This window comes from Muscardinus avellanarius (assembly GCF_963383645.1).
Source record: "Muscardinus avellanarius genome assembly, chromosome: 10".
Taxonomy (NCBI): Eukaryota; Metazoa; Chordata; class Mammalia; order Rodentia; family Gliridae; genus Muscardinus; species Muscardinus avellanarius.
This window is the reverse complement of record NC_137796.1, coordinates 49496594-49522363: the sequence shown is the minus strand read 5'-3', so window position 1 is coordinate 49522363 and position 25770 is coordinate 49496594. Positions and strand designations below refer to the sequence as shown.

The 25770-nt window shown below is 52.4% G+C and overlaps 1 protein-coding gene across 1 annotated transcript; it reads left to right on the top strand.

Moving 5' to 3' along the window:
* Positions 1-857: 857 nt before the first annotated feature.
* On the top strand, positions 858-15899 carry DLL3 (delta like canonical Notch ligand 3; the record flags this gene model as incomplete). Its single annotated transcript, XM_080703576.1, has 8 exons — positions 858-926; positions 1052-1318; positions 4605-4662; positions 9033-9275; positions 11467-11684; positions 13432-13654; positions 15038-15593; positions 15797-15899. The coding sequence occupies 8 exons, from the start codon at positions 858-860 to the stop codon at positions 15897-15899; spliced, it is 1737 nt and encodes a 578-aa protein (XP_080559702.1).
* Between the last annotated feature and the right edge of the window lie 9871 nt (positions 15900-25770).

Genomic DNA, 25770 nt, shown 5'->3' with positions numbered 1-25770 from the left:
TGTCACTAGGAGGTAGAACACCTCTGGGTTCAGTCCTGAATACCACTCTCCTCCAAACAATATTACCTCACAGCTGTTTGAATCTTCCACAAGTCCAGCAACACTTTGAACCACACAATCCCACCTAGACACACCCAATCGCCACCATGTAGACACTCCTTGCTCATACACACAACCTCACAGAACCTTAAAAATCACGTGCAAAGCCGGGCATGGTAGCGCACGCTTGTAATCCCCGTGCTTGGGAGGCTGAGACAGAGGGATGAAGGTTTGAGGACAGCCTCAGCTACTAAGTGAGGCCCTCTACAACTCAGTGAGACCCTGTTTCAAAATAAAGAATAAAAAAAAAATTCTGGCTTTTGCCTGGGATAGTGGTGCAGCTTGTAATCTCTGCGCTTGGGTGGCTGAGACAGGAGGGTCGCAGGGGTTCGAAGCCAGCCTCAGCTACTTAGTGAGGCTCTCAGCAACTTAGTGAGAGCCTGTTTCCAAATAAAAAAAAATATAAAAAGCCCCTGGGTTTCACCCCCAGTACCACCAAAAAAAAAAAAAAAAAAAATCGGGCTTGGGTGTAGCTTAGAGGTGGAATGTCCCTGGGTTCCATCCCCAGTACTACTACTACTACTACTACTACTACTACACACACACACACACACACACACACAATCTCATGCCCCCCAGCCACAGAGCAGGCCCACAGCGGCACACCGCGGGGGCATCACTGTGCAGCCCCAGCACTCCCACGTGCAGAAGCTGGGTGGCCCCCTCCCCTGGCCGGCGGCTGGCGCTGCGGGAGGGGCGGGGACGTTCCCGCGGATATAAAGCTCGGCGCAGCTGCGCCTCCCCAGACCCCGAAGGCCATGAGCCCCTTGCGGAGGCCTCGCGTCCTGCCCCAGACGGCGATCCTGACGCTCTTGCTGCTTCCCCAGGTCAGCACGGCGAGGGGTGCACCAGCGAGGGATACATGGGGCTGGGGTGCGACCTGGAGGCTGGGGACGGGGCGCGGGACAGACAGACAGACAGACGGCCCGCTCACCCCGTGTGCTTTCCCCAGGCGCGGCTGGCGGGCGTCTTCGAGGTGCAGATCCACTCTTTCGGGCCTGGGCCGGGTCCCGGGGCCCCGCGGTCCCCCTGCAGCGCGCAGGGCCCCTGCCGCCTCTTCTTCAGGGTCTGCCTGAGGCCGGGAGGCCCCGAGGCCGCCGAGGCCCCGTGCGCCCTGGGCGCGCTCAGTGCGCGCGGACCCGTCTACACCGAGCCGCCCGCGTCCGACCTGCCGCCGCCCGAGGGGCTCCTGCGCGTGCCGTTCCGGGACGCCTGGCCGGTGAGCGCGGGGCAGCCCAGCCGGGACCTAACCCCGCCCCCAATCTGCACTCCCTCCGTCCTCCAGCTCCCGAGACCTCACCCCAGGCTCACCCAGGGGCGAGGGTCCAGATCTGTAACGCGCAATCCAGACCTCTCCAGCATACCCACTGGGGCTCCAGAATTCTGACCTCACTTGCCTTCTGCAGACCTCAAAGGTTTTGACCCCAGCTCCGCATGCTGGGGACCCCAAGTTTTCAGAACTCCAAACCCACTCTCTGAAACCCTAAATTCACAGAAACCTACCTCTGCTCCTTTGGGATGCTGAGAAAATGGAGTCCTCGGTGCGCTGGTACGTTACTGAGGAATTGACCCACCGGCAGTCTGTCTCTGCATTATGCCTGGGAATTGAACCCAGGGGCATTCTGCCTCTGAGCTACACACCCAACCCTATTTTTATTTGGCAACAGGGTCTTGCTAAGTTACCAAGAGCCTCACTAAGTTGCTGAGGTTGAGCTGTGAACCTGTGAACCTCCTGTCTCAGCATCTCAAGTTCTAGGATCATAGGTGAGTGCCCCCATGCCTTGTGCTATTTTTATTCCGAAACAGGGCCTCGGGAGGCTGCTGCGGCTGGCGGCCAACCTGTCATCCTCCTGCCTCAGCCTCCCAAGTGATAGGGTTACGGACATGAGCCACCATGCCTAGCGTGTGGTCCTAAGTGTTATCCTCACATTTCTCTGTACTTAGGACCCTTCCACACACTATCTCTCATCTTTTCTGTCACCATGCCTTCTTTTTATTTTATTTACTTATTGCAGTACTGAGGTTGGAACCCAGGGGCATTCTACCTCCGAGCTACATCCCCCAGCCTAATTTCTTTTCCTTTTCTTCTTTCTTTCTTTCTTTCTTTCTTTCTTTCTTTCTTTCTTTCTTTCTTTCTTTCTCAATACTGGGGTGCAACCGAGGGGCACTGTACCTCTAAGCTCTACCCTAGCTCTATTTTTTAGTCATTTTTAAAATTTATTTATTTATTTATTTATTTATTTATTTATTGTGGTACTGGGGGTGGAACCCAGAGGCTTTCTACCTCCGGGTTATACTCCCAGACCTATTTCTGGAAACAGGGTCTCACTAAGTTGCTGAGAGCCTCACTAAGTACCTGAGGCTGGCTTCGAACCTGTGTGATCCTCCTGTCTCAGCCTCCCAAGTGCGGGGATTACAAGCGTGCGCCACCACGCCCGACTTAGTCATTTTATTTTTTTGAAACAGGGTCTCACTGAGTAGCGAAGGGCCTCGCTAAAGAGCTGAGGCTGTCCGCGAAACGTGATCCTCCAGCCTCTCCCTCCCGAATGCTGGGATCACAAGCCTGTGCCAGCATGCCTGGCTTATTCTTTTTCTTTTTTTGTAGCTCTGACCTCTGAGCTACACCCCCTTCCCTATTTTGTATTTTTATTTTGAAACAGTATCTCACTAAGTTGCAGAGGGCCTCACTAAGTAACCGAGGCTGTCCTCAAACCTGATGCTATGGTCTCAGCCTCCTGAATGCTGGGATTACAAGCATGAGCCACGACGCCTGGCTCCAGCTTTTTTTCTTTTTTCTTTTTTTCTTTTTTTTTTTTTTTGCGGGTCTGGGATGGAACCCAGGGGCATTTGACATCCGAGCTACATCCCCTGCCCTATTTTTTTAATTCTTTATTTTGAAACAGGGTCTCACTAAGTTGTGGAGGGCCTCACTAAGTAGCTGAGGCTGTCCGTGAACCGCGATCCTCTGGTCTCAGCCTCCCAAATGCTGGGGTTAGAAGTGTGAGTCACCACGCCCGGCTTTCCAGCTTATTCTTTATTTTGAAACAAGGTTCTACTGAGTTGCAAAGGGCCTCACTAAGTAGCTGAGGCTGTCCACTAACCCGGATTCTCCTGTTTCGGTCTCCCAAGTACTGAGATTACAAGTGTGTGCCACCATGCCTGGTATCCTCATTACTTCTTCTTCTTTTTTTTTTTTTTTTGGTGGTACTGGGGATGGAAACCAGAGGCCTTCTACCTCTGGCGATTATCCTCAGTACTTCTAATTGGAGCCTTTAATCATTACTCTTTTGCCTCCAAAATCCTATCTCCCATCTCCACAATCCCAAAAGTACAGAGGTCAACAGATCAGCGTTTAAACTCTAGAACCCGTCCTTTGTGGCCAGTGACTTTCCTTTTTCCAAACCCAGTCTCCTCAGCTAAATAGGTACTTCACAAGAGAACTCCTTCCCGGGGACTCAACGAGGTATCTTTTTTTTTTTTTTTTTTTTTTTTTTTTGCGGGTCTGGGGATGGAACCCACGGGCATTTTACCTCCGAGCTACACCCCCTGCCCTATTTTTTATTCTTTATTTTGAAACCGGGTCTCACTGAGTTGCAGAGGGCTCACTAAGTAGCTGAGGCTATCCGCGAACCTTGATCCTCCAGGTTTCAGCCTCCCGAATGCTGGGATTACAAGCGTGAGCCACCACGCCCGGCTTTCTTTTTTTTTTTTTTTTTTTTTTTATGGTACTGAGGGAGGAACATGGGGGCTTTCTACCTCTGGCCTACACTCCCAGACCTTTTAAAAAATATTTTAAGCCGGACGTGGCGGCACATGCTTGTAATCCGAGCATTCGGGAGGCTGAGACTGGAGGATTGCGGTTTGGGGACAGCCTCAGCTAATTAGTGAGGCCCTCCGCAACTTAGTTAGACCCTGTTTTAAAATAAAGAATAAAAAATAGGGCAGGGGATGTAGCCAGGAAGTCGAATGCCCCTCAAGTAGCTGAGGCTGGCTTTGAACCTGTGCGATCCTCCTGTCTCAGCCTCCCAAGTGCTGGGATTACAAGCGTGCGCCACCATGCCCGGTTTCAGCTAGGTATCTTGAATGAAGTGCTTACCACACAAGTGTTCAATAAGAAAGCCAGGGCGGCCATTCCTTCTCTGGGCTGGTTCTGGAAACTGTCCCTTGCCTGCTCAGTCCCCAGAACTGGCTGCCACTATCTCTGTCTGGTTTTTTGTTTGTTTTTGTTTTGGTTTGGTTTTGGTAGTACTGGGTATTGAACCCAGGGGCATTCTACCTCTGAGCTACACCCCAGCCCTATTTTATTCTTTTATTTGGAAACAGGGTCTCACTAAATTGTTGAGGGCCTCACTAAGTAGCTGAGGCTGGCCGTGAACCTGTGGTCCTCCTGTCTCAGCCTCCCGAGTCCTAGGATCACAGGTGTCCAGCGTGTCTGGCCTTCACTGAGCACCTTCTGCCCCTGGCCACTGTCTTATTCTTTTTTCTCCCCCTTCCCCACCAACCAGGGCATCTTTTCCCTCACCATCGAAACCTGGAGAGAGGAGCTGCCAGAGCAGGTGGAGGGTGAGTATCTTTGGTCTTGGGACTGTGTTGGGTTGGGGCCCAGCATGGGGTCCAGGACTGTGGCAGGAGGCTGGCTGGAGGTGGAGTGCTCCTGCTGACCTATGCTCTCCTCAGCTCCGGGGACATGGTGCCTTGTGTTAAGGGCTCTAGGGTTCCAAGCCTCGCAGGCATAGAAACGCCCTGGCTGAGCATCCTTCCTACTACAAAAATAAAAAGTCTAAATGCTCAAGAGACAGGTGTGGTGGTGCACACTTGTAATCCCAATTGGGGAGGCTGAGACTGGAGGATCGCAGTTCGTGGACAGCCTCAGCTACTTAGTGAAGCTCTCTGCAACTTAGTGAGACCCTGTTTCAAAATAAAGAATAAAAAATAGGGGGCCGGGCGTGGTGGCGCACGCTTGTAATCCCCGCGCCTGGGAGGTAGAGATAGGAGGATCGCGTAGGTTCGAAGCCAGCCGCGTACGCTGGCTTAAGAGACCTTGTTTCCAAATAAAAAAGTATAAAAGTAGGTCTGGGAGTGTAGCCCGGAGGTAGGAGGGTTTCCAGGAATCCCAGTACCAAAAAAAAAAAAAAAAAAAAAGGGCAGGGAGTGTTGCTTGGAGGTAGAATGCCCCAGGGTTCCATCCCCAGTACCACAAAAAAAAAAAAGAAAAGAAAAGAATAAAGAAAAGGGTTAGGGGTATAGTATAGCTTGAAGGTAGAATGCCTTTGAGTTCAATCCCCAGTACCACAAAAAAAAGTAAATAAAAATTAAAGTAAAGCCGGGCATGGTGGCGCACGCTTGTAATCCCAGCATTTGAGAGGCTGAGATTGGAGGATCATGGTTCACAGACAGCCTCAGCTACTTAGTGAGGTCCCTTGCAATTCAGTGAGACCCTGTTTCAAAATAAAAAAATAAAAAAGTAGGGCTGCAGGGGTGTAGCTCGGAGGTAGAATGCCCCTGAGTTCCATCCCAGTACCTTAAAAGAACAAAAAAAATTATATATATATATATATGAATTAAAATATCGGGCTATGGATTATGGATGTAGCTCAGGGGTAGAATATCCCTGGGTTCCATCCCCAGTACTGAAAAAAAAAATTAAAATGAAAAAATAAATCTGGGGCATGGTGGCACAAGCCTATAATTCTAGTACTTGGGCCGCTGAGACAGGAGGATCTCAGTTTCAAGGACAGCCTCCATATGTAGTGAGACTCTCATCAACCTAGTAAGACCCTATTTCAAAATAAAGATAGCGGGGTGTGGTGGCGCACGCTTGTGATCCCAGCATTCAGGAGGCTGAGACCGAATGATCACGGTTCGCGGACAGCCTCAGCTACTTAGTGAGGCCCCCTGCAACTCAGTGAGACCCGGTTTCAAAATAAATAATAAAAAATAGGGCAGGGGGTGTAGCTTGGAGGTCAAATGCCCCTGGGTTCCACTCCAGACCCGCAAAAAAAAAAAAAAAAAAAAAAAAAAAAAAAAAGCCGGGCGCACACTTGTAATCCCCGCGCTTGGGAGACAGAGACAGGAGGATCGTACAGGTTCAAAGCCAGCCTCGCTGGCTTAAGAGACCCTATTTCCAAATAAAAATATAAAAATAGGTCTGGGAGTGTAGCCCGGAGGTAGAAGGCTTTCCAGGAACCCCAGTACCACAAATACATACATACATACATACATACATACATACATATGGATGGTGTTGTTGCTTGGAGATAGAATGCTTCTGGTTCAATCCCCAGTACCACAGAGAGGAGCAAGAGAAAGAAAGAGAGAGAGCGAGCCGGGCGTGGTGGCGCACGCTTGTAATCCCTGTGCTTGGGAGGCAGAGACAGGAGGATCGCGCAGGTTTCGTCGAAGCCAGCCACGCGCGCTGGCTTAGGAGACCCTGTTTTCAAATAAAAATATAAAATAAATAGGTCTGGGAGTGTAGCCCGGAGGTAGAAGGGTTTCCAGGAACCCCAGTACTACAAAAAAAAAAAAAAAATTTTTTTTTGTTTTGCTATCCCAGAATTTGGGAGGCTGAGACTGGAGGGTCACGGTCTGCAGACAACCACAGCTACTTAACAAGTTCCTTTGTAACTTAGTGAGACCGTGTTTCAAAAAATAATAAAAAGGCCTGGCATGGTGGTGCACGCTTGTAATCCACGTGCTTGGGAGGCGGAGACAGGAGGATCACGCAGGTTCAAAGCCAGCCTCAATGGTTTAAGAGACCCTATTTCCAAATAAAAGATATAAAATAGATCTGGGAGTATAGCCCGGAGGTAGAAGGGTTCCATCCCCAGTACCACCCAAAAATAAATAAATAAATAAATAAATAAATAAATAAATAAATAAATAAAAAGACTAAGATTAAAAAATAGGGCTGGGGGCCTGGGCATGGTGGCACATGCTTTTAATTCCAGCACTTGGGAGGCTGAGACAGGAGGATCGCATAGGTTCGAAGCAGCCTCAGCTACTGAGTGAGGCTCTCAGCAACTTAGTGAGACCCTTTTCCAAATAAAGTATAAAATAGGTCTGGGAGGATAGCCAGGAGGTAGAAAAGCCTCTGGGTTCCACCCCTAATCCCACCAAAAAAAAAAAAAAAAAAAAATAGTGCTGGGGGTGTAGCTCAGAGGTGAATGCCTCTGGGTTCCATATATTTTTTTTATTTTGAAACAGGGTCTGAGTTGCAAAGGGCCTCATTAAGTAGTAGCTGAGGCTGTCCTCGAACTACGAACCTCCTGTCTCAGCCTCCCGAATGCTGGTAATCCTTCGTGGGCTGCCTCAGCTACTACTTAGTGAGGCCCTCTGCAATTCGGTGAGACCCTGTTTCAAACTAAAGACTAAAAACTAGGGCTGGGGGTGTAGCTCGGAGGTAGAATGCCTCTGGATTTCATCCCCAGTACTGAAAAAAATAAAAAAGAATTGAAATAAAATAAAAATAAAAATAAATAAGAGTGAGCCACCACTCCCAGCTTGGTACGGGGGCATTCTACCTCTGAGCTACACCTCCAGACCTTTTTTTCACTTCTTAGTTTGAAGCAGGGTTTCACTAATTTGTGTGTGTGGGGCTCACTAAGTAGCTGAGGCTGTTCTTGAACCTGTGATCCTCTTGTCTCAGCCTCCTAAATACTGGGATTACAGGTGTGAGCCACCACGTCCGTCTGTCTGTCTATCTATCTATCTATCTATCTATCTATCTATCTATCTATCTATCTATGGTATTGGGGATTGAAGCCAGAGGCATTCTCCTTTCAAGCTACACCCCAGTCCAATTATTTATTTGTTTGTTTATTTTCAGTACTGGGGATGGAACTCAGGGGCATTCTATCTCCGAGCTACACCCCCAGCCCTAGTTTTAATCTTTATTTTGAAACAGGATCTGGCAAGTTTGGTGAGAGTCTCACTACTTGCTAAGGCTGTCCTTGAACCCGCAATCTTCCTGTTTCAGCCTCCCAAATACTAAGATTACAGGTGTGTGCCACTGCAACCGGCTTCCTCACCATTTTGATACCAAAAGCTCTGGTGGCACAGTGTTGGAGTGTGACACTGTGCTCTGGGGAAACTGTCATTCTCCCCGTATCTTAAGGTCTCAGGCAATATGTAACTTATGGTCATTTTTTTTCTTTTCTTTTTTCTCTTCTCTTTTCTTTTGTTTTCTTTTTTGTGGTACTAGGGATGGAACCCAGAAGCATTCTACATCCGAGCTGCACCCCTAGCCCTAGTTTTTAGCCTTTACTTTGAAACAGGGTCTTACTAAGTTGCAAAGGGCCTCACTAAGTAGCTGACGCTGTTGGAGGACCGTGATCCTCCTGTCTCAGCCTCCCAAATGCTGGGATTAGAAGCGTGCGCCACCACGCCTGGCTGTTCGGCCCTTCCTTCCTTCCTTCCTTCCTTCCTTCCTTCCTTCCTTCCTTCCTTCCTCTTTCCTTCCTTCGTTTCTCTTTCTTTCTTTCTTTCTTTCTTTCTTTTTCTTTCTTTCTTTCTTTTCTTTCTCTCTGTGGCACTGGGGGTGGAACTCAGGGGCATTCTACCTCTGACCTACACCCCCAGCCCTACTCTCCTACTCTTTATTCTTTATTTTGAAACCAGGTCTCACTGAGTTGCAGAGGGCCTCACTAAGTAGCTGAGGCTGTCGGCAACCAGGATCCTTCCTGTCTCAGCCTCCCAAATGCCAGGATTACAAGCCTGCACCATCATGCCCGGCTTCACCACTATAATATACAAAGATCTGGGGGCAAATATGAGAATACTGAGGTTTCTCTAAGTGACTGTTAACATCAGATGGCCCTCTGCTACTAGCTGGGATGGCGACGTGGAAGGTGTTGGGTGCGGTGGGGGTTCACGGCCTTGCCAAGCAGGGACCCGCAGGCTGAGCCCGCCGCGCCCAGCCCCGCTCTCCTCCGCAGGGCCGGCCTGGAGCCTGCTGGCGCGCGTGGCGGGACGGCGCCGCCTGGCGGCCGGAGGCCCGTGGGCCCGGGACGTGCAGCGCGCCGGCGCCTGGGAGCTGCGCTTCTCCTACCGCGCGCGCTGCGAGCCGCCGGCCGTCGGGGCCGCGTGCGCGCGCCTGTGCCGAGCGCGCAGCGCCCCCTCGCGGTGCGGCCCGGGACTGCGCCCCTGCCAGCCGTCGGAGGACCAGTGCGAAGCTCCGCGTGAGTGTCCGTCGCATCCCGCCCGCCCGCCCCTCCGCGCTCTACTCCGAGCCCCCAGCCCTCCACCAGCTAGCTCCAGGGGCCTGGAGTCCCGGGCTCCTGCATGGCTATTCCCAGTCCTCAGACCCCTCGCCATCCACCTACCACCTTTGGGAAAACCGAGGACCTACCTTTCTTTCTTTTTTAATTTGTAGTACTGGGGATTGAACCCAAGGGCTACCTCTGGGCCATACCCCCAGTGCTATTTCATTTTTTTTAAATTTGGAAACAGGGTCTTACGAAGTTGCAGGGGGCTTCAGTACGTTTGCTGAGGCTGGTCTTGAACCTGTGATTTTCCTATCTCAACCTCCCAAGTACTGGGGTTACAGGCTTGTGCCACCACGCCTGGCTGACCCTAGACTTCTTTCCAGCCCTGCCTGCGTACTCCAGCCCCCTTTCCTCTTCCCAGAGCCCTTGTTGCCTCAAACAGAAACACTCCATCCATTTCCCATGTCAGTATCCCCATTTCTACCCACACCCCTTTCCTGAGGCTAGGACCCCAAATTGCTTCTAACTCTGGGGGCTTCTGAACTTCCACTCAGGAGCTTTAGGAATTTATCCCCATTACCCCTCCCCCTAATATCCCCCTTTTTATTCCAAGAGATCTTCCTTTATCCCTCCCTAATATTGCAGGCAAAATTACCATTGCTTTTTTAATTATTATTTTTTGCAGCATTCTACCTCTAAGCTACACCCCTAGCCCTATTTTTTTTTTTTTTTGAGGTACTGGGGATGGAACCCAGGTGTATTCTACCTCCAAGCTACACCCTTAGCCCAATTTTTTTATTCTTTAAAAAAAAATTTATTTTTGGTGGTACTGGGGGTGGAACCCAGAGGCTTTCTACCTCTGGGCCATACTCCCACACATATTTTGTACTTTATTTGGAAACAGGGTCCCACTAAGTTGCTGAAGCCTCAGTAAGTAGCTGAGGCTGGCTTCGAACCTGTGCGATCCTCTTGTCTCAGCCTCCCAAGTGCGGGGATTACAAGAGTGTCCCACCATGCCCAGCTTTTTTTTTTTTTTTATTCTTTATTTTGAAACAGGGTCTCATTGAGTTGCAAAGGGACTAAGTAGCTGAGGCTGTCCACGAAGCTAAATCTTTCTGTCTCAGCCTCTCAAATGCTGGCATTACAAGTGTGGGCCACTATACCCCGCCCCAACCCTATTTTTTATTCTTTATTTTGAAACAGATTTTCACTAAATTGTGGAGGGCCTCACTAAGTGTCTGAGGCTGGCCGAGAACTTGTGATCCTCCTGTCTCAGCCTCCCAAGTACTGGGATTACAGACATGTACCACAACACCCAACTTCCTATGGCTTTTTTCCCCCCAGTACTGGGGATTGAACCCAGAGGAATTCTACCTCCAAGCCACACCCCTCCCCCGCCTGAATTTATTTTTTATTTGTACACAGGGTCTCATTAGGTTGCCTCGAGCCTTGCCAAATTACCGAGGCTGGCTTTGAACCTTCAGTCCTCCTGCCTCAGCCTCCCACATAGTGGGATTACAAGAGTGGGCCACCATGCCCGCCCCATTGCTTTTTAAAGCTTGAGATCCTGCAAGCTGGGTGGGGTGGTGCACCCTGTTTCAAAATTAAAAATAGGGCTGGGGGTGTAGCTCAGAGGCAGAATACCCCAGGGTTCAATCCCCAGAGCCACATTAAAAAAAAACAAGTTTGAGATCTTAAACTTCCATCCTGGATTTATCAGACCCCTCCCAAATTTCAGAGCATTCTTGAGGACTCTAGGACTCCTGGCTCATCCGGGTCTCCCCAAATCTAAGACACTCCCAGCTTCTCTGGAGGTCAGGATCCCTCCCCAATCCCAGACCCCCTCCTTTTCTGTCCAGGATCAGTCCTGGATCTCTGACCCTCCCCTGCTGACTCAAGGCCAGCAGCCTGGCCTCAAGGCCTTGCTCTTTCATTTCCTAACGATGGCGATGGCCTGAGCTCCCCTTGCCTCTCTGGGCCTGAGTTTCCTTGTTTGCAGTCAGGGGAATGGGGTGGGGGCGATACCATCTAGTCCAGAGGGTTGTCTGTCATCACAGGATGAGACAAGGCGGTTCCTGAAAGCACCAGAAACCTGTTTGCGTCCCCCCATCTCTGGCCTTCTCTGACCCTGCTATTCTTCTCCCTGCCTCTGCGTCCCCCACAGCAGTGTGTCGAGCAGGCTGTAGCGCTGAGCATGGCTTCTGTGAGCAGCCGGGTGAATGCCGATGCCTGGAGGGCTGGACTGGGCCCCTCTGCACCATCCCTGTCTCCACCAGCAGCTGCCTCGGACCCAGGGGCACATCCTCTGCCACCGCCGGATGCCTCGTCCCTGGGCCCGGGCCCTGTGATGGGAACCCGTGTGCCAATGGGGGCAGCTGTAGTGTTAGTATCGCCTCCCTTCATCCTGCTTAGAACTGTGCTTTCGCCCTGGAGATGAGACACTCATCTGGGTGGGGGTGGGGGGGGGCGTCTGGGAGCAGCTAGCAAAGAGGGCTTCCTGGAGGTGTCAGCCTGCATCTGCACCTTGAACTAGAATTAGGTGACAGGGATGGACTAGCTCCAGAGGTGTGAGTGGCATGATGAGGAATCCCCTGCACCATGCGAGTTGAGGACTTGGGGTCCTGGGGCACTGACGTGAGGACATGGAGAAGGCTTCCTGGGCCGGGGCTTGTGCAGTGGGGCTTGGCTCAGGGGAGCCCAGGTGAGTGGCTTGGAGGGAGCAAGGTGCAGAATTGGCATGATCTAGCCGGGTGTAATCTCAGCATTCGGGGGGCTAAGACCGGAGGATCGCGGTTCGCGGACAGCCTCAGCTACTTAGTGAGGCCCTCTGCAACTTAGTGAGACCCTGTTTCAAATTAAAGAATTAAAAAAAGGGCAGGGGAGGGGGTGTAGCTCGGAGGTTGAATGTCCCTGGGTTTCTTCCTCAGACCCGCAAAAAAAAAAAAAAAAAAAAAAAAAAAAAGAATTGGAATAACCTCAGTGTGTCTACTGGGGCAGAGTGGAGCCCAGCATGAGCCACATGGACACTGCCACCACCGGAGAGTGACAGATACTCAGGGTTCGAGCAAGGGCCAGGGCCTGGGAATGGTGGGAATGGTGCAGGGCCCGCACACTGGGACACCATTCCCAGAAGCCTTTATGGCTGGGCATGGTGGTGCACACCTGTAATCCCAGTTCTTAGGAGGCTGAGACAGGAGGATCACAGGTTTGAAGATAGCCTGGGCAATTTAGTGAGACCCTGTTTCAAAATAAGGGGCTAGGTACGTAGCACAGAGGTAGAACACTTCTCAGTTCCATCCCCAGTATCACAGAAATAAAACAATGCTGGGTGTGGTGCGGTACACCATACCTGTAATCCCAGTACTTGGGAGGGGGAAGAGAGGAGGGTCAAGGCCAGACTCAGCAGCTTAGTAAGATCCTCAGTAACTCAGCAAAATCCTGTTTCAAAATAAAAAATAGTAGTGAGACCCTGCTTCAAAGTAAAGAATTAAAAAAAAAAGGACTGGAGAGCCGGGCGTGGTAGTGCACGCCTGTAATCCCCGCGCTTGGGAGGCGGAGACAGGAGGATGGCATAGGTTTGAAGCCAGCCTCAGCTAATTAGGCTCTCAGCAACTTAGTGAGACCCTGTTTCCAATTAAAATATATTCTTAAAAAAAAAAAAAGGTCTGGGAGTATAGCTCGAAGGTAGAAAGCCTCTGGGTTCCACCCCCAGTACCACCAAAAAAAAAAAAAAAAAATAGGGTTGAGGGTGTAACTCAGATGCAGAACTCCCCTGGGTCCAATCCATACACACAGAGAAGAAAGAAAAAAAAAAAGCAAGAAAAAGACAAAAAAAAAAAAAAAAAAAAAAAAAAAGAAGCAGCCTTGCAGTGTTTATGGAGGAGCTGGCCTTGAGCTAGGACTTCCGAGGAGGATGTCTATCAGATGGACTTGGGACAGCAAGGATGCGGCGGCAGGAATGGGCTCCTTGAGGGCTCCAGAGCCAGGGGTGTCAGGGGGGACTCCCATGCAGGGCCGCACGCTGTGACTTGGGGCTGCACAAGCCAACCTCCCATGGCTGAGTCTGAGGAGGGGGGTGAGATTTCACTCCAAGGAACATCCTGTCCAAAGCCCTCTTTCCTTTGCCCAGGAGACCCTGGGGGCCTTCGAGTGCGCCTGCCCCCGTGGGTTCTATGGTTTACGGTGTGAAGTGAGCGGGGTGACCTGCGCAGATGGACCCTGCTTCAATGGCGGCTTGTGTGTTGGGGGCGCAGACCCCAACTCTGCTTATGTCTGCCACTGCCCACCTGGTTTCCAAGGCTCCAACTGTGAGAAGAGGGTGGACCGGTGCAGCCCGCGGCCGTGCCAGAATGGTGAGGCGGGGGCCAGAAGGGCGAGGGATGCGGAAGGGGGGTGGGCCCCTGCCTGGCTCAGAGTCCTGGGTGGGCGTTCTGCCTTCACATCCTATAGTTCTAGGACCTGGGCACGTGACCCTCCTCCCTCTGTCCATTGTAAAATGGGCAAGGGGATATTCCCCATCTCAACTATTTACTAAGAATTTACTGTCAGGCCTTAATCGAGGCACTGCTGTCTTGGAGCTGGCCTGGTAGGGGTGCCCTAATGTGAGCCGGGGAGAGTGGTGAGCGATGAGGTCGGGCCAGTGATGGGGCAGATCCTGCGGGACCTTCTAGGCCATGGGCAGGACTTTCTTCCTGAGAGAGGGAGCCCTAGGGAGGGTCTGAGAAGGGCGGAGACCTGATGTAAGTATTGAACGGTGAAGTGAGGTCATGAGTGTCAAGTATCTGGCTCGTGCTTGCAGGCGCTCAGGATGACTCTCCGAAACACTGAGCGTTCGCGCTGGGCTGACCAGGGGCACAGCAGTGGCCAGGCCACCTCTGGGTCCTGCTCTCTTGGGGATATCAGTGTGTGTCTCAGCCCCACAAGTTCAACCTGTGCCTATCCTCAGACACAGTGCAAGGCTGTGATGAGGGAGCGCGGGGTGCGGAGATCAGGGCTAGGATGGAGAAAGAGTGGTGGAGGGCTTCCTGGAGGAAAGGCAGAGACCTAAAGGCAGAAGGCAAGGGCCAAGGCCAGGTGGTTCAAAGACATAGCTCTGGGAACTGTTAATTATTTAAGAATGATACAAGGTGAGAGGAAAACAGTGAGGCCCTCCGCAACTTAGACCCTCTTTCAAAAAAAAAAAAAAAAAAAAGGGCCGGGCGTGGTGGCGCACGCTTGTAATACCCACGCATGGGAGGCGGAGACAAGAGGATCGCGCAGGTTCGAAGCCAGCCTCAGCTACTTAGTGAGGCTCTCAGCAACTTAGTGAGACCCTGTTTCCAAATAAAATATAAAAAATGGGCCTGGGAGTATAGCCCAGAGGTAGAAAGTCTCTGGGTTCCACCCCCAGTGCCACCAAAAATCTGTATATAAATAAAAAAATAAATAAAATAGGTCTGGGAGTGTAGCCTGGAGGTAGAAGGGTTTCCAGGAACCCCAATACCACCACCAAAAAAAACCAAAAAATAGCGATGGGGGTGTAGCTCGTATCCAGAACGCCACCAGGTTCAATCTCTAGCAACACACACACACACACACACACACACACACACACACGAAAAAGAAGAAAAGGAGCAGCTGGGTTTCCAGGCAGAGAGCAGGGGCCCCAGGGCGGGGTCGCGGAGGGGGCGGGGCCGGGCCGCGCGGAGCCCCGCCCCCGGCGCAGCCCCGCCCTGACGCCCTCCCCTCCCCCGCAGGCGGGCTGTGCCTGGACCTGGGCCGCGCGCTGCGCTGCCGCTGCCGCGCCGGCTTCGCGGGGCCGCGCTGCGAGCACGACCTGGACGACTGCGCCGGCCGCGCCTGCGCCAACGGCGGCACGTGCGTGGCGGGCGGCGGCGCGCGGCGCTGCTCCTGCGCGCTGGGCTTCGGCGGCCGCGACTGCCGCGAGCGCGCCGACCCCTGCGCCGCCCGGCCCTGCGCGCACGGCGGCCGCTGCTACGCCCACTTCTCCGGCCTCGTGTGCGCCTGCGCGCCCGGCTACATGGGCGCGCGCTGCGAGTTCGCGGTCGGCCCCGCGCGCGCGCCCGCGCCCCGCCCCGCGCGCGCGCCCGCGCTGCGCGCGCTCCTGCCGCCGGCGCTGGGGCTGCTGCTGGCCGCCGGCCTGGCGGGCGCCGCGCTCCTGCTGGTCCGCCTGCGCCGCCGCCGCCCCGGCCCCGGCCGCCGTGCGGGGCCCCGCCTGCTGGCCGCCACCCCCGAGCTCCCCGAGGCGCTCAACAACCTGAGGACGCCCGACGAGCCCGGGGCCGCCGCCAGGTGAGGCCCGAGCTGCCCGCCGGCCGCCTGGCCGCGCGCCGATGCCGGACGCTTCTTCCCGCGGCCCCACCCGAGCTCCGGCCCCTGCTAATGGAGTCATCCCCAGATTCTCCCGGTTGGCTGGGGTTCCCCTCCGTGGTGGGTGGGAGAATCAAGGCCTGAGAACCTAGGCTTGACCTTTGCCTCTTTCCCTCCTCCTGCAGCTCGCCAGTAGATTGGAACCGCTCCGAAGATGGAGACTCTCGATCGATTTATGTCATATCTGCTCCTTCAGGATATGCTCGGGAGGTAGCTGCCCCCCTGTAGCATCCGCTCTGCACACGTCGGGCACGCAGGGCGGAGGCAACCTGGATTTTTCCTCTAGCCCTCTTTGATTCTACATATGAAACAAGGAGAATAGTCGTGTGTGTTTGTGTGTGTGTGTGTGTGTGTGTGTGCGTGTGTGTGAGAGAGAGAGAGAGAGAGAGAGAGAGAGAGAGAGAGAGAGAGAGAGGAGAGAGAGAGAGGGAGGAGAGTCTGTCTGTATGTGTGTGTGTTCGCATGCTATGGGGGTGTGGTCTACCTCCAAGCTATACCAGCTTGCTTGCTTATTGCTACTGGAGATTGAACCCAGGGGATATTCTACCTTCTAACTACACCTTCAGCCCTTTTTTTCCTTTTCTTTTCTTTTGCGGAACTGGGGTGAACACGGGCATTCTACCTCTGAGCTACACACTCAGCCCTATTTTTATTTTTTGTTTTGAAACAAGGTTTCACTAAATTTCAGAGGGCTGCACTAAGTAGCTGAGGCTGGATAAGAACCTGAGATCCCCGTTTCAACCTCACACATAATGGGATTACAAGCATGGGCCAGCATGCCCAGCTTATTTTTTATTTCGAAAAAGGATCTCGATAAATTGTCGAGGCTGGCCTCAGACCTGAGATCTTCCTGTCTCAGCCTCCCAAATACTGGGATTACAGGCATGTGTCACCATGCCCCACTTATTTTTGTTTTGAAACAGTGTCTTGCTAGGTTCTTTTTTTTTTTTTTTTTGCGGCCTGGGGGTGGAACCCAGGGGCTTTCTACCTCTGAGCTACACTCCCAGAGCTACACTCCCAGACCTATTTTTAAAACATATTTTATTTGGAAACAGGGTCTCACTAAGTTGCTAAGAGCCTAACTAAGTAACTTGGGGCTGGTTTGAACCAGCACGGTCCTCCTGTTTTAGCCTTCCAAGCGCTGGGATTACAAGCCTGCGCCACCATGCCTGGCCTCTTGCCAGGTTCTTATTAAGTCTTGCTAAATTGCAGAGGCTAAAGCCCGGCGTGCTGGCGCAAGTTTGTAATCCCAGCATTTGGGAGGCTGAGACCAGAGGGTCATGGTTTGCCTCAGCTACTTAGTGAGGCTCTCTGCAACTTAGTGAGACCCTGTTTCAATATAAAGAATAAAAAACAGGACAGAGGGTGTAGCTTGGAGGTAAAATGCCCCTGGGTTCCATCCCCAGACATTCCCCCCCCAAAAAAAATTGCAGAGGCTAGTCTTCAACTTGGGATCCTCCTGTCTCAGCCTTCTGGAAACTAGGATTACAAACAGGTGTGCACCACAAGGCTGTGTTAGGATAATCTTTGCCAGGTCTTTAGGCCCACTTTTTTTTTTTTTTTTTTTTTTTGTGGTACTGGGGTTCCAGGAAACCCTTCTAACTTCCGGGCTACACTCCCAGACCTGTTTTTATATTTTTATTTGGAAACAGGGTCTCTTAAGCCAGCGCGGCTGGCTTCGAACCAGCGCGATCCAAGAGGTCCCAGTGGGGACCAGAGTGTCTCCTGGGGAGGAGAGGGAGGGAGGAGGAGGGCAGCCTTTCTGATGTATCTCTCTCACTCCATTTTCTAGGCCTGATCCGTATCTTCTGCCTGGGCACTGGAGACAGCCGGGATGTTTTTATTTGTTGAGTGGTGTGCAGATGCCTGGTGCACACTCTGGGTGCTGGGAGAGCTCTGCTGTTGGCCGATGTACATAAGGGCTATTTATATCCTATTGTTTCTCTCCCCTCTTTTCAGAGACAGCTATAAAGGCTTGTATTTTTATCATATATGTCGGGCTGAGTACTTTGTATTTGTTGTTAGGACTGAGGGGAAGAGATTTCATCTTTTGAGAATGATAGGAGTGTGTTGCAGGTGTCAAAAACCCCACTTAGACTGCATTTATATTTTGGTACTGGGGATGGAAGCCAGGGGCGTTCTACCTCTGAGGTACACCCCAGCTCTGTTTTTTATTCTTTATTTTGAAACAGGGTCTCACCACTTAGATTTCTAAAACACAAATAATTAATGAGGAAGAAAAAGGAATGAAGGGGAAATGTGTAGATAAAACCAGGCTTAAAGAATGTATTAGTAAGAGCCGGGCGTGGTGGCACAAGCTTGTAATCCCAGTACTTGGGAGGCTGAGGCAGGAGGATGGCAGGTTCCTGGCCAGCTTCAGCTACTTAGTGAGGCCCTCTGTAACTTAGTAAGACCCTATTTCGAAATAGAGAATAAAAATTAGGGCAGGGATGTCGCTCAGAGGTCGAATGCCCTTGGGTTTCATCCCCAGACCTGCAATAGCAAAAAAATAAATAAATAAAAACTAAAAGGGCTAGGAATGTAGCTCAGTGGTAGAATGCCCATGGGTTTAATCCCTAGTACCACACACAACAAATAAAACCCAGCTGGGCATGTGGTGCGCGCTTTTTTTTTTTTTTTTTTTTTTTTTTTTTTTTTTTTTGGTGGTACTGGGGTTCCTGGAAGCCCAGACCTATTTTTACATTTTTATTTGGAAACAGGGTCTCCTAAACCAGCCCGAGCGGCTGGCTTCGAACCTGCGCAATCCTCCTGTCTCTGCCTCCCAAGTGCAGGGATTACAAGAGTGTGCCACCACGCCCGGCTGGTGCACGCTTTTAATCCTGATACTTGAGAGGCTGAGACAGGAGGATTGCAAATGTGAAGTCAGTCTCAGCAATTTAGACCCTCCACAACTTAGACCCTGTTTCAAAATAAAGAATAAAAAATAGGGCTGGAGCTGGGCGTGGTGGCAACACTTGTAATCCCAGTACTTGGGAGACTAAGGAGGATTTCAGGTTTGACTATAGCCTCAGCTACTTAGGCCCTCTGCAATTTAGTGAGACCTTGTTTCAAAAGAAAAAAATAGGCTGGGGGTGGTGGCCCACGCTTGTAATCCCACCATTTGGGAGGCTGAGACAGGAGGATCGCGGTTCACAGACAGCCTCAGATACTATTTAAGCCCTTTGAAACTCAGTGAGACCCTCTTTCCAAATAAAGAATAAAAAGTAGAGCTGGGGCCGGGCGTGGTGGCGCATGCTTATAATCCACGCGCTTGGGAGGCAGACACAGAAGGATCGCGCAGGTTCGAAGCCAGCCGCGCGTGCTGGTTTAGGAGACCCTGTTTCCAAATAAAAATATAAAAATAGGTCTGGGAGTGTAGCCCGGAGGTAGAAGGGCTTCCAGGAACCCCAGTACCACCAAAAAAAAAAAAAAAAAAAAATAGAGCTGGGGTGTAGCTCAAAGGTAGAATGCCCCTCGGTTCCATCCCCAGACCCTCCTCCCCCCAAAAAAAAATAGGCTGGGTGTGGTGGTGGTGCACGCTTGGAATCCCAGCATTTGGGGGAGGCTGAGACAGGAGGGTTGTGGTTTGAGGACAGCCTCAACTACTATTTAGGCCCTCTGCAACTCAGTGAGACCCTGTTTCACAAGAATAAAAAATAGGACTGAGGGTGTAGCTTAGAGATAGAATGCCCCTGGTTTCCATTCCCAGGACCACAAAAAAAAAAAAAAAAAAAAAAAAAAAAAAAAATCCAGACTTGTGGCACACACCTCTAATCTCAGTATTTGGGGGGGCTGATACAGGCAGGTTTGGAGCCAGCTTCAGTAATTTAGTGAGACCCTCCACAACTTACTGAAACTATGATTCAAAATAAAAATATCAGCCTCCCAGGTACTAGGCTTACAAGATACCCAGCTTCAAGATAAAAATGAAATAGGACTGGAGGTGTAGCTTGAGATAGAATGCCTCTGGGTTCAATCCTCAGTACTACAAAAATGAATGAATCAATTAAATAGGCCGGGCGTGTTGGACGGTTCAAGTGTTGTAATCCCAGTATTTTGGAAACAGATGGAAGGATTGCAGGTTCGAAGCCAGCTTCGGCAACTTAGGCCCTCTGCAACTCAGACCCTGCTTAAAAACAAAATAGGGCTGGGGTAGCATACCCCTGGGTTCAATCCTTAGTACCACAAATAAATAGACTGGATATGATGGCACATGCCTTGTAATCCCAGTATTTGGGAGGCCAAGGCAGGAAGATTGCAGGTTCGAGGACAGCCTTGGCAAGTAGTGAGACTCGTCAACCTAGTGAGACCCTGTTTCAAAATTATAAAATCGGGCTGGGGTATGGCACAGAGGTAGAATGCCCCTGGGTTCAGTCCCCAGAACTACCTGGGTGTGGTGGCATACACTTGTAATTGCAGTACGTGGGAGGCTGAGATAGAAGGATTGCAGGTTTATGACCTGCTACTTAGGCCCACTGCAACTTAGACCCTGTTGAAAAAAAAAAAAATAGGGCTGGGGTTGTAGCTCAGAGGTAGAATGCCCCTGGTGTTCAATCTCCAGTACTGCAAAACAAAACAAAATGAAAAACAGGAAAAGAAAAAAGAAAATCAGAACTATAGACATACACAATAAAAAAATGAGAGTTGGGCTGGGCGTGGTGGCGCACGCTTGTAATCCCCACGCTTGGGAGGCTGAGACAGGAGGATCACACGGGTTCAAAGCCAGCCTCAGCTACTTAGTGAGGCTCTCAGCAACTTAGTGAGACCCTGTTTCCAAATAAAATATAAAAAAGGTCTGGGAGTATAGCCCGGATTTAGAAAGCCTCTGGGTTTCACCCCTAGTACCACCAAAAAAAAAAAAAAGAGTTGGGCTTAGAGGTAGAATGTCCCTGGCTCCACCCCCAGCACCACACACACAATAAGTAACTGAACAATCCCCCTGACCTTCAGCCTGGTTGAGGCCGGCACATCCTTACAGGGCTCTGCTCCTCCCTCTGGGTCCTGGGCACTCGCCTGCCGCCGGCACTCCAGCCCTGCCGGATGCTGCAGATCCTAGGACAGGCCAGGTGTTTCCCACTCCACCTCCAGCAAACTCCCATTCCTTGTCTCTCATTAATTCTGAAAACATGACTGAGTACCTCCTGCCTGCCAGCCGTGTTCTAGCAGCTGAGACTGTGGCCGTGTCGGAGTCAGACAGATCCTTACCCTTGACAGCTCCCGGCGATGGTCTTCAGAGCGGGCAGGCCTCAGACCCCGAGTCCCCAGAGTGACTTTGAGTCCCAGTTCTGCTCCCTGCCCGCCATGGGCAAGCGCAGGGCGCTTGTTGCCATGGAGATGTGCATTCTCTGTGGCGGTTGTTACTCTTCCCGGCATCTCTCTGCCTTCACTTTCCCAGAAAGTCACCTGCAGGCCGCAGGCTGCTTACACCTCTCTGGGATCTTACAGGCTTACAGTCCTTGTTCTCTCCCATCCCTGCCGGACTCACTCGCAGGGACAGGGAGCCTGTGGAGTGCCGGGCCTTCTGGATCGCGAGTTACACAGCACAGTGCACACAGTAGGCACTCAGCAAATGTGGCGGACGCGTGGCGGACGTACTAGGGCAGCCTGTGTTTTTTTTTCTTTTCGTGGTACTGGGAGTTGAGCTCAAAGCCATTCTACCTCCCAGCTACAACACCAGCTTTGCTTTTTTTTTTTTTTCCAGTACTGGGATGGAACCCAGGGCCTTTCAACCTCTGATCGACACCCCCAGCCCTATTTTTTTTTTTAGTCTTTATTTTGAAACGGTCTCACTGAGTTGTAAAGAGCCTCACTAAGTAGCTGAGGCTGTTTTATTTATTTATTTATTTACTTAACTTATTTTTTGTGGTGCTGGGGATGGAACCCAGAGGCTTTCTACTAACTGGGCTATACTCCCAGACCTGTTTTGTATTATATTTGGAGACAGGGTCTCACCAAGTTGCTGAGAGCCTCACTAAGTAGCTGAGGCTGACTTCGAACCTGCGCGATCCTCCTGTCTTATCCTCCCAAGGGTTGGGATTACAAGCATGCACCACCAGGCCCGGCAGGTGAGGCTGTCTGTGAACCACTATCCTCCTGTCTCAGCCTCCCAAATGCTGGGATTTCAAGTGGGGTGGATTTTGTGTTGTTTTTTTTCCCCCGGTCTGGGGATGGAGCCCAGGGGCATTTGACCTCTGAGCTGCACCTCCTGCCCTATTTTTTATTCTTTATATTGAAACCGGGTCTCATTGAGTTGCAGAGGGCCTCACTAAATAGCTGAGGCTGTCCGTTGCAGAGGGCCTCACTAAACAGCTGAGTCTGTCCTGAACCTGATCCTCCCGTCTCAGCCTCCTGAATGCTGGGATTACAAGCGTGGGCCATCACCCTCGTGGGCCATCACCCTCGGCTCTATTTTGTGTTATTTTGAAAACAGGGTTTCCCTAAATTGCTGAGAGCCTCACTGAATTGCTGAGGCTGGCCTCAAACCTTCGATCATCCTGTCTCAGCCTCCCAAGCATGCGCTGCCTCCTGGCTCTGTCTGCATTTTTCACCCCAGTGCGGTTAGAGAGGTGGGGGATCTTTCCAGGAGAGCCTGAGACAGTGTTGCAAGCGCGGCCCCAAGCCGTAGAACCTCGGCCCCGTGGAACACGGTGTAACAGTGCTCCTCTCGGTCGCCGCGCATTTTAGAACCCTGGCGCGGGAGGCTCTCCTGGCCCAAGAAAGCTGGGCGGGCGGACGCCCAACCCGGGTCACCCGGGCCCCACCTGGCCCCATGAGCAACCAGGCACGGACCCCAGCACCCTCCCCAGCCCGGCCCTCAACCCCGGTCCGGGGTTCGACACCAACCCGGACTTCGACTTTGGTTCGGACCCAGACCCCAGTCCGAACTCCGACCCGAGTGCGGACCCCAGCCCCGGCTCCAACCCCAATCTCCGTCTGGACCCCGACCCCAGTCCCGCCCCCGACCCCGGTTCCCATCCCTGTTCTAACTCCAGCCCCTATTTGGACCCCGACTCCAGTTCCAGCCCCGACCCCGACCCCGGTTCCCGTCGCGGTGCTGACTCCCACCCCCATTAGGACCCCGACTCTAGTACCTGCCCCGGTGGCGACCCCGGTCCCGACCCCAACCCCAACCCCAGTCGTGACTCCCACCCCCATTTGGACCCCGACTCCAGTCCCGACCCCCGTCCCAGTCCCGACCCCCACCTCGACCCCCACCTCGACCCCGGTCCGAACCTCGACCTTGGTCCGGCCCCCGACCTCGGCCCGCGCCCCGATCTCGGTCCGAACCCCAACTTCGGTCCGGGCTCCGACCTCAACTCTGGTCCGGCCCCCAGCCCCAAGCCCACCCCTGGCCTCAGCACCCCCAGCCTGGGCCCCCGCCCCGGCCCTGCCCGCCGGCCCCGCGGCCGATGCGCCCTGGGCCCCCGGCCCGCCGCCCGCCTCGCCTCCGCCTCCGGACCTGGGGGACCCCGGGCCGGCGCCCTCTGCCGCCCACGAGCCGCTGCCCGCGCTCACGCTGCTGGCTGCGGACGCCCAGGGGCCCGCCGCGGGGCCCACCCCCCGGGCAGACCTGCCGGCCCCCAAGGCGCTGGGCTCCCCTGCTCCTGGACCTGCCCTGGAGCCCGGCCCGTTGGCCTTGGCCATTTCTACCAACACGTTCCCCTCCACCAGCGAGGACTTACAGATGGACGGCAGAATCTTGATCCGAGTGGCCTTTTGGTGAGGGGCCGCCCCACCCCCACCTGCCCTCCTCCCACCAGGAAAGGGCTGGATGGTTGAGGTTCCCCATAGGGCAGAGATGGGAGTCAGGGAGACTCCGACTTTCAGGCTGGAAACTGGATCCACCAGTGTGTGTGTGTGTGTGTGTGTGTGGGGGGGGTACTGGGGGTGGAACCCAGGGGTTTTCTACCTCCGGGCTATACTCCCAGACCTATTTTTTATTTGGAAACAGGGTCTCACTAAGTTGCTGAGAGCCTCACTAAGTAGCTGAGGCTGGCTTTGAAACCCATTCGATCCTCCTGTCTCAGCCTCCCAAGTGCGGGGATTACAAGCCTGCGCCACCATGCCTGGCTTCACCAATCTTTCTTTTCTGGGGTTGGAGAACTTTGGTTTCAAATGCCTACTCTGGCTCTGAGCTTCATTCATTCACTTTCATTTGTTAATTCATTTTTGTGATCCTGGCTCTGAGTACTGGGGATGGAACCCAGGGGCATTCTACCTCGGAGCTACACCCCCAGCCCTACTTTTTATTCTTTATTTTGAAACAGGGTCTCACAGAATTGCAAAGGGCCTCACTAAGTAGTTGGGGCTGTCTGCGAACCGCGATCCTCCTGTCTCAGCCTCCCAATGCTGGGATTACAAGCGTGGGCCACCACGCCCGGCTCCCCATTCATTCTGAGTGTCCTGCCTGGTGCTGCAGGCTGGGGTTGCTGCGCTGAGCCCCGCCTAGCTTTGCCTCTCAGTGACTTAGGCTGTGCAGCCCCAAAGCCAGCCTGTGCGTGTTCCTTGTTCCTGTGAGTGGAGAGGAGCCCCTGAGGGAGCTTCAGAGCTGGGTGATCAGGAGCTTTTCTCAGGAGGCCAACCCTGAGAAGCTGCCACTTCTCAAAGAGGAGGAAGAAGAGCCTGGGGAGGGCTGGATGGGTTCTGAGGTCTGAGCCTTAGTCAACAATAATGAGAACAATGCTAGCCGGGGCCATCTTCCCCTCTGGCCCCTGGTGCTTCTGCTCTGGAGGCTTCTCTGCACCCGGGTCCCTCCCACTGTCCCTCCCTTTCCATGGTGTGTACTTGTTTCTCCCACTTTCCCCCTCACCCCTCTCCTCCTGAAGGGAGTGGGGCATGGTGATACATGCCTGTAATCCCAGTACTTGGGAGGCTGAGACAGGAGGATTGCAAGTTTGAGACTCCATTTCTAAAAAGGATAGAGGCAGGCGTGGTGGTGCACGCTGGTAATCCCAGCATTTGGGAGGCTGTTCTCGGACAGCCTCAGCTACTTAGGACTTTTGCAACTTGGTGAGACCCTGTTTCAAAATAAAGAATAAAAAATTAGGGCTGGGGGTGTAGCTCAGAGGTAGAATGCCCCTGGGTTCCATCCTCAGTATCACAAAAGAAGAAGGAGGAAGGGGAGGAGCAGGAGGAGGAGGAGAAGCCAGTGTAATGCTGGTGTAATCCCGGCATTCAGGAGACTGAGACAGGAGTATCGGGTTTTGCAGACAGCCTCAGCTACTTACTCTGAGGTCCTTTGTAACTCAGTGAGACCCTGTTTCAAAATAAAGAATATAAGATGGGCGTGGTGGCGCACGCTGGTAATCCCCGCGCTTGGGAGGCTGACAGGAGGATCGCGGTTTGCAGACAGCCTCAGCTACTTAGCGAGGCCCTCCACAACTCAGTGAGACTATGTCTCACAATAAAGAATAAAGAATTGGGCAGGGGGTGTAGCTCGGAGGTCAAATGCCTCTGGGTTCCATCCCCAGACCCGCAAAAAAGGAAAAAAAAAAAAAAAAAGAATAAAGCCAGGCATGGTGACACACGCTTATAATCCCAGCACTTGGATGGTGGAAACCAGAGGATAGTGGTTCACGGATAGCCTCAGCTACTTAGTGAGCCCCTTCACAACTCAGTGAGACCCTGCTTCAAAAAATAAAAAGACTAGCCGGGCGTGGTGGCGCACGCTTGTAATCTCCGCACTTGGGAGGCGGAGACAGGAGGATCGCGCTGGTTTAAGAGACCCTGTTTCCAAATAAAAATATAAAAAAATGGGTCTGGGAGTGTAGCCCAGAGATAGAAGGGTTTCCAGGAACCCCAGTCCCACCAAAATAAATAAGTAGAAATAAAAACACCAAAAAAAAAAAAAATAGGGCTGTAGCTGTAGCTTGGAGGTTGAATACCCCTGGGTTTCATCCCAGTACTGCCAAAAAAGAAAAAAGGAGAAAAAAAAAAGAGAAGGTAACAAATGCTATGAAGAAGTAGGAAGAAAAGCTGGGCGAGGTGTACCCTGGTAATCCCAGCATTCAGGAGGCGGAGACAGGAGGATCGCGTTTGCAGACAGCCTCAGCTACTTAGTGGGGACCTTTGCAACCCAGTGAGACCCTGTTTCAAAAAA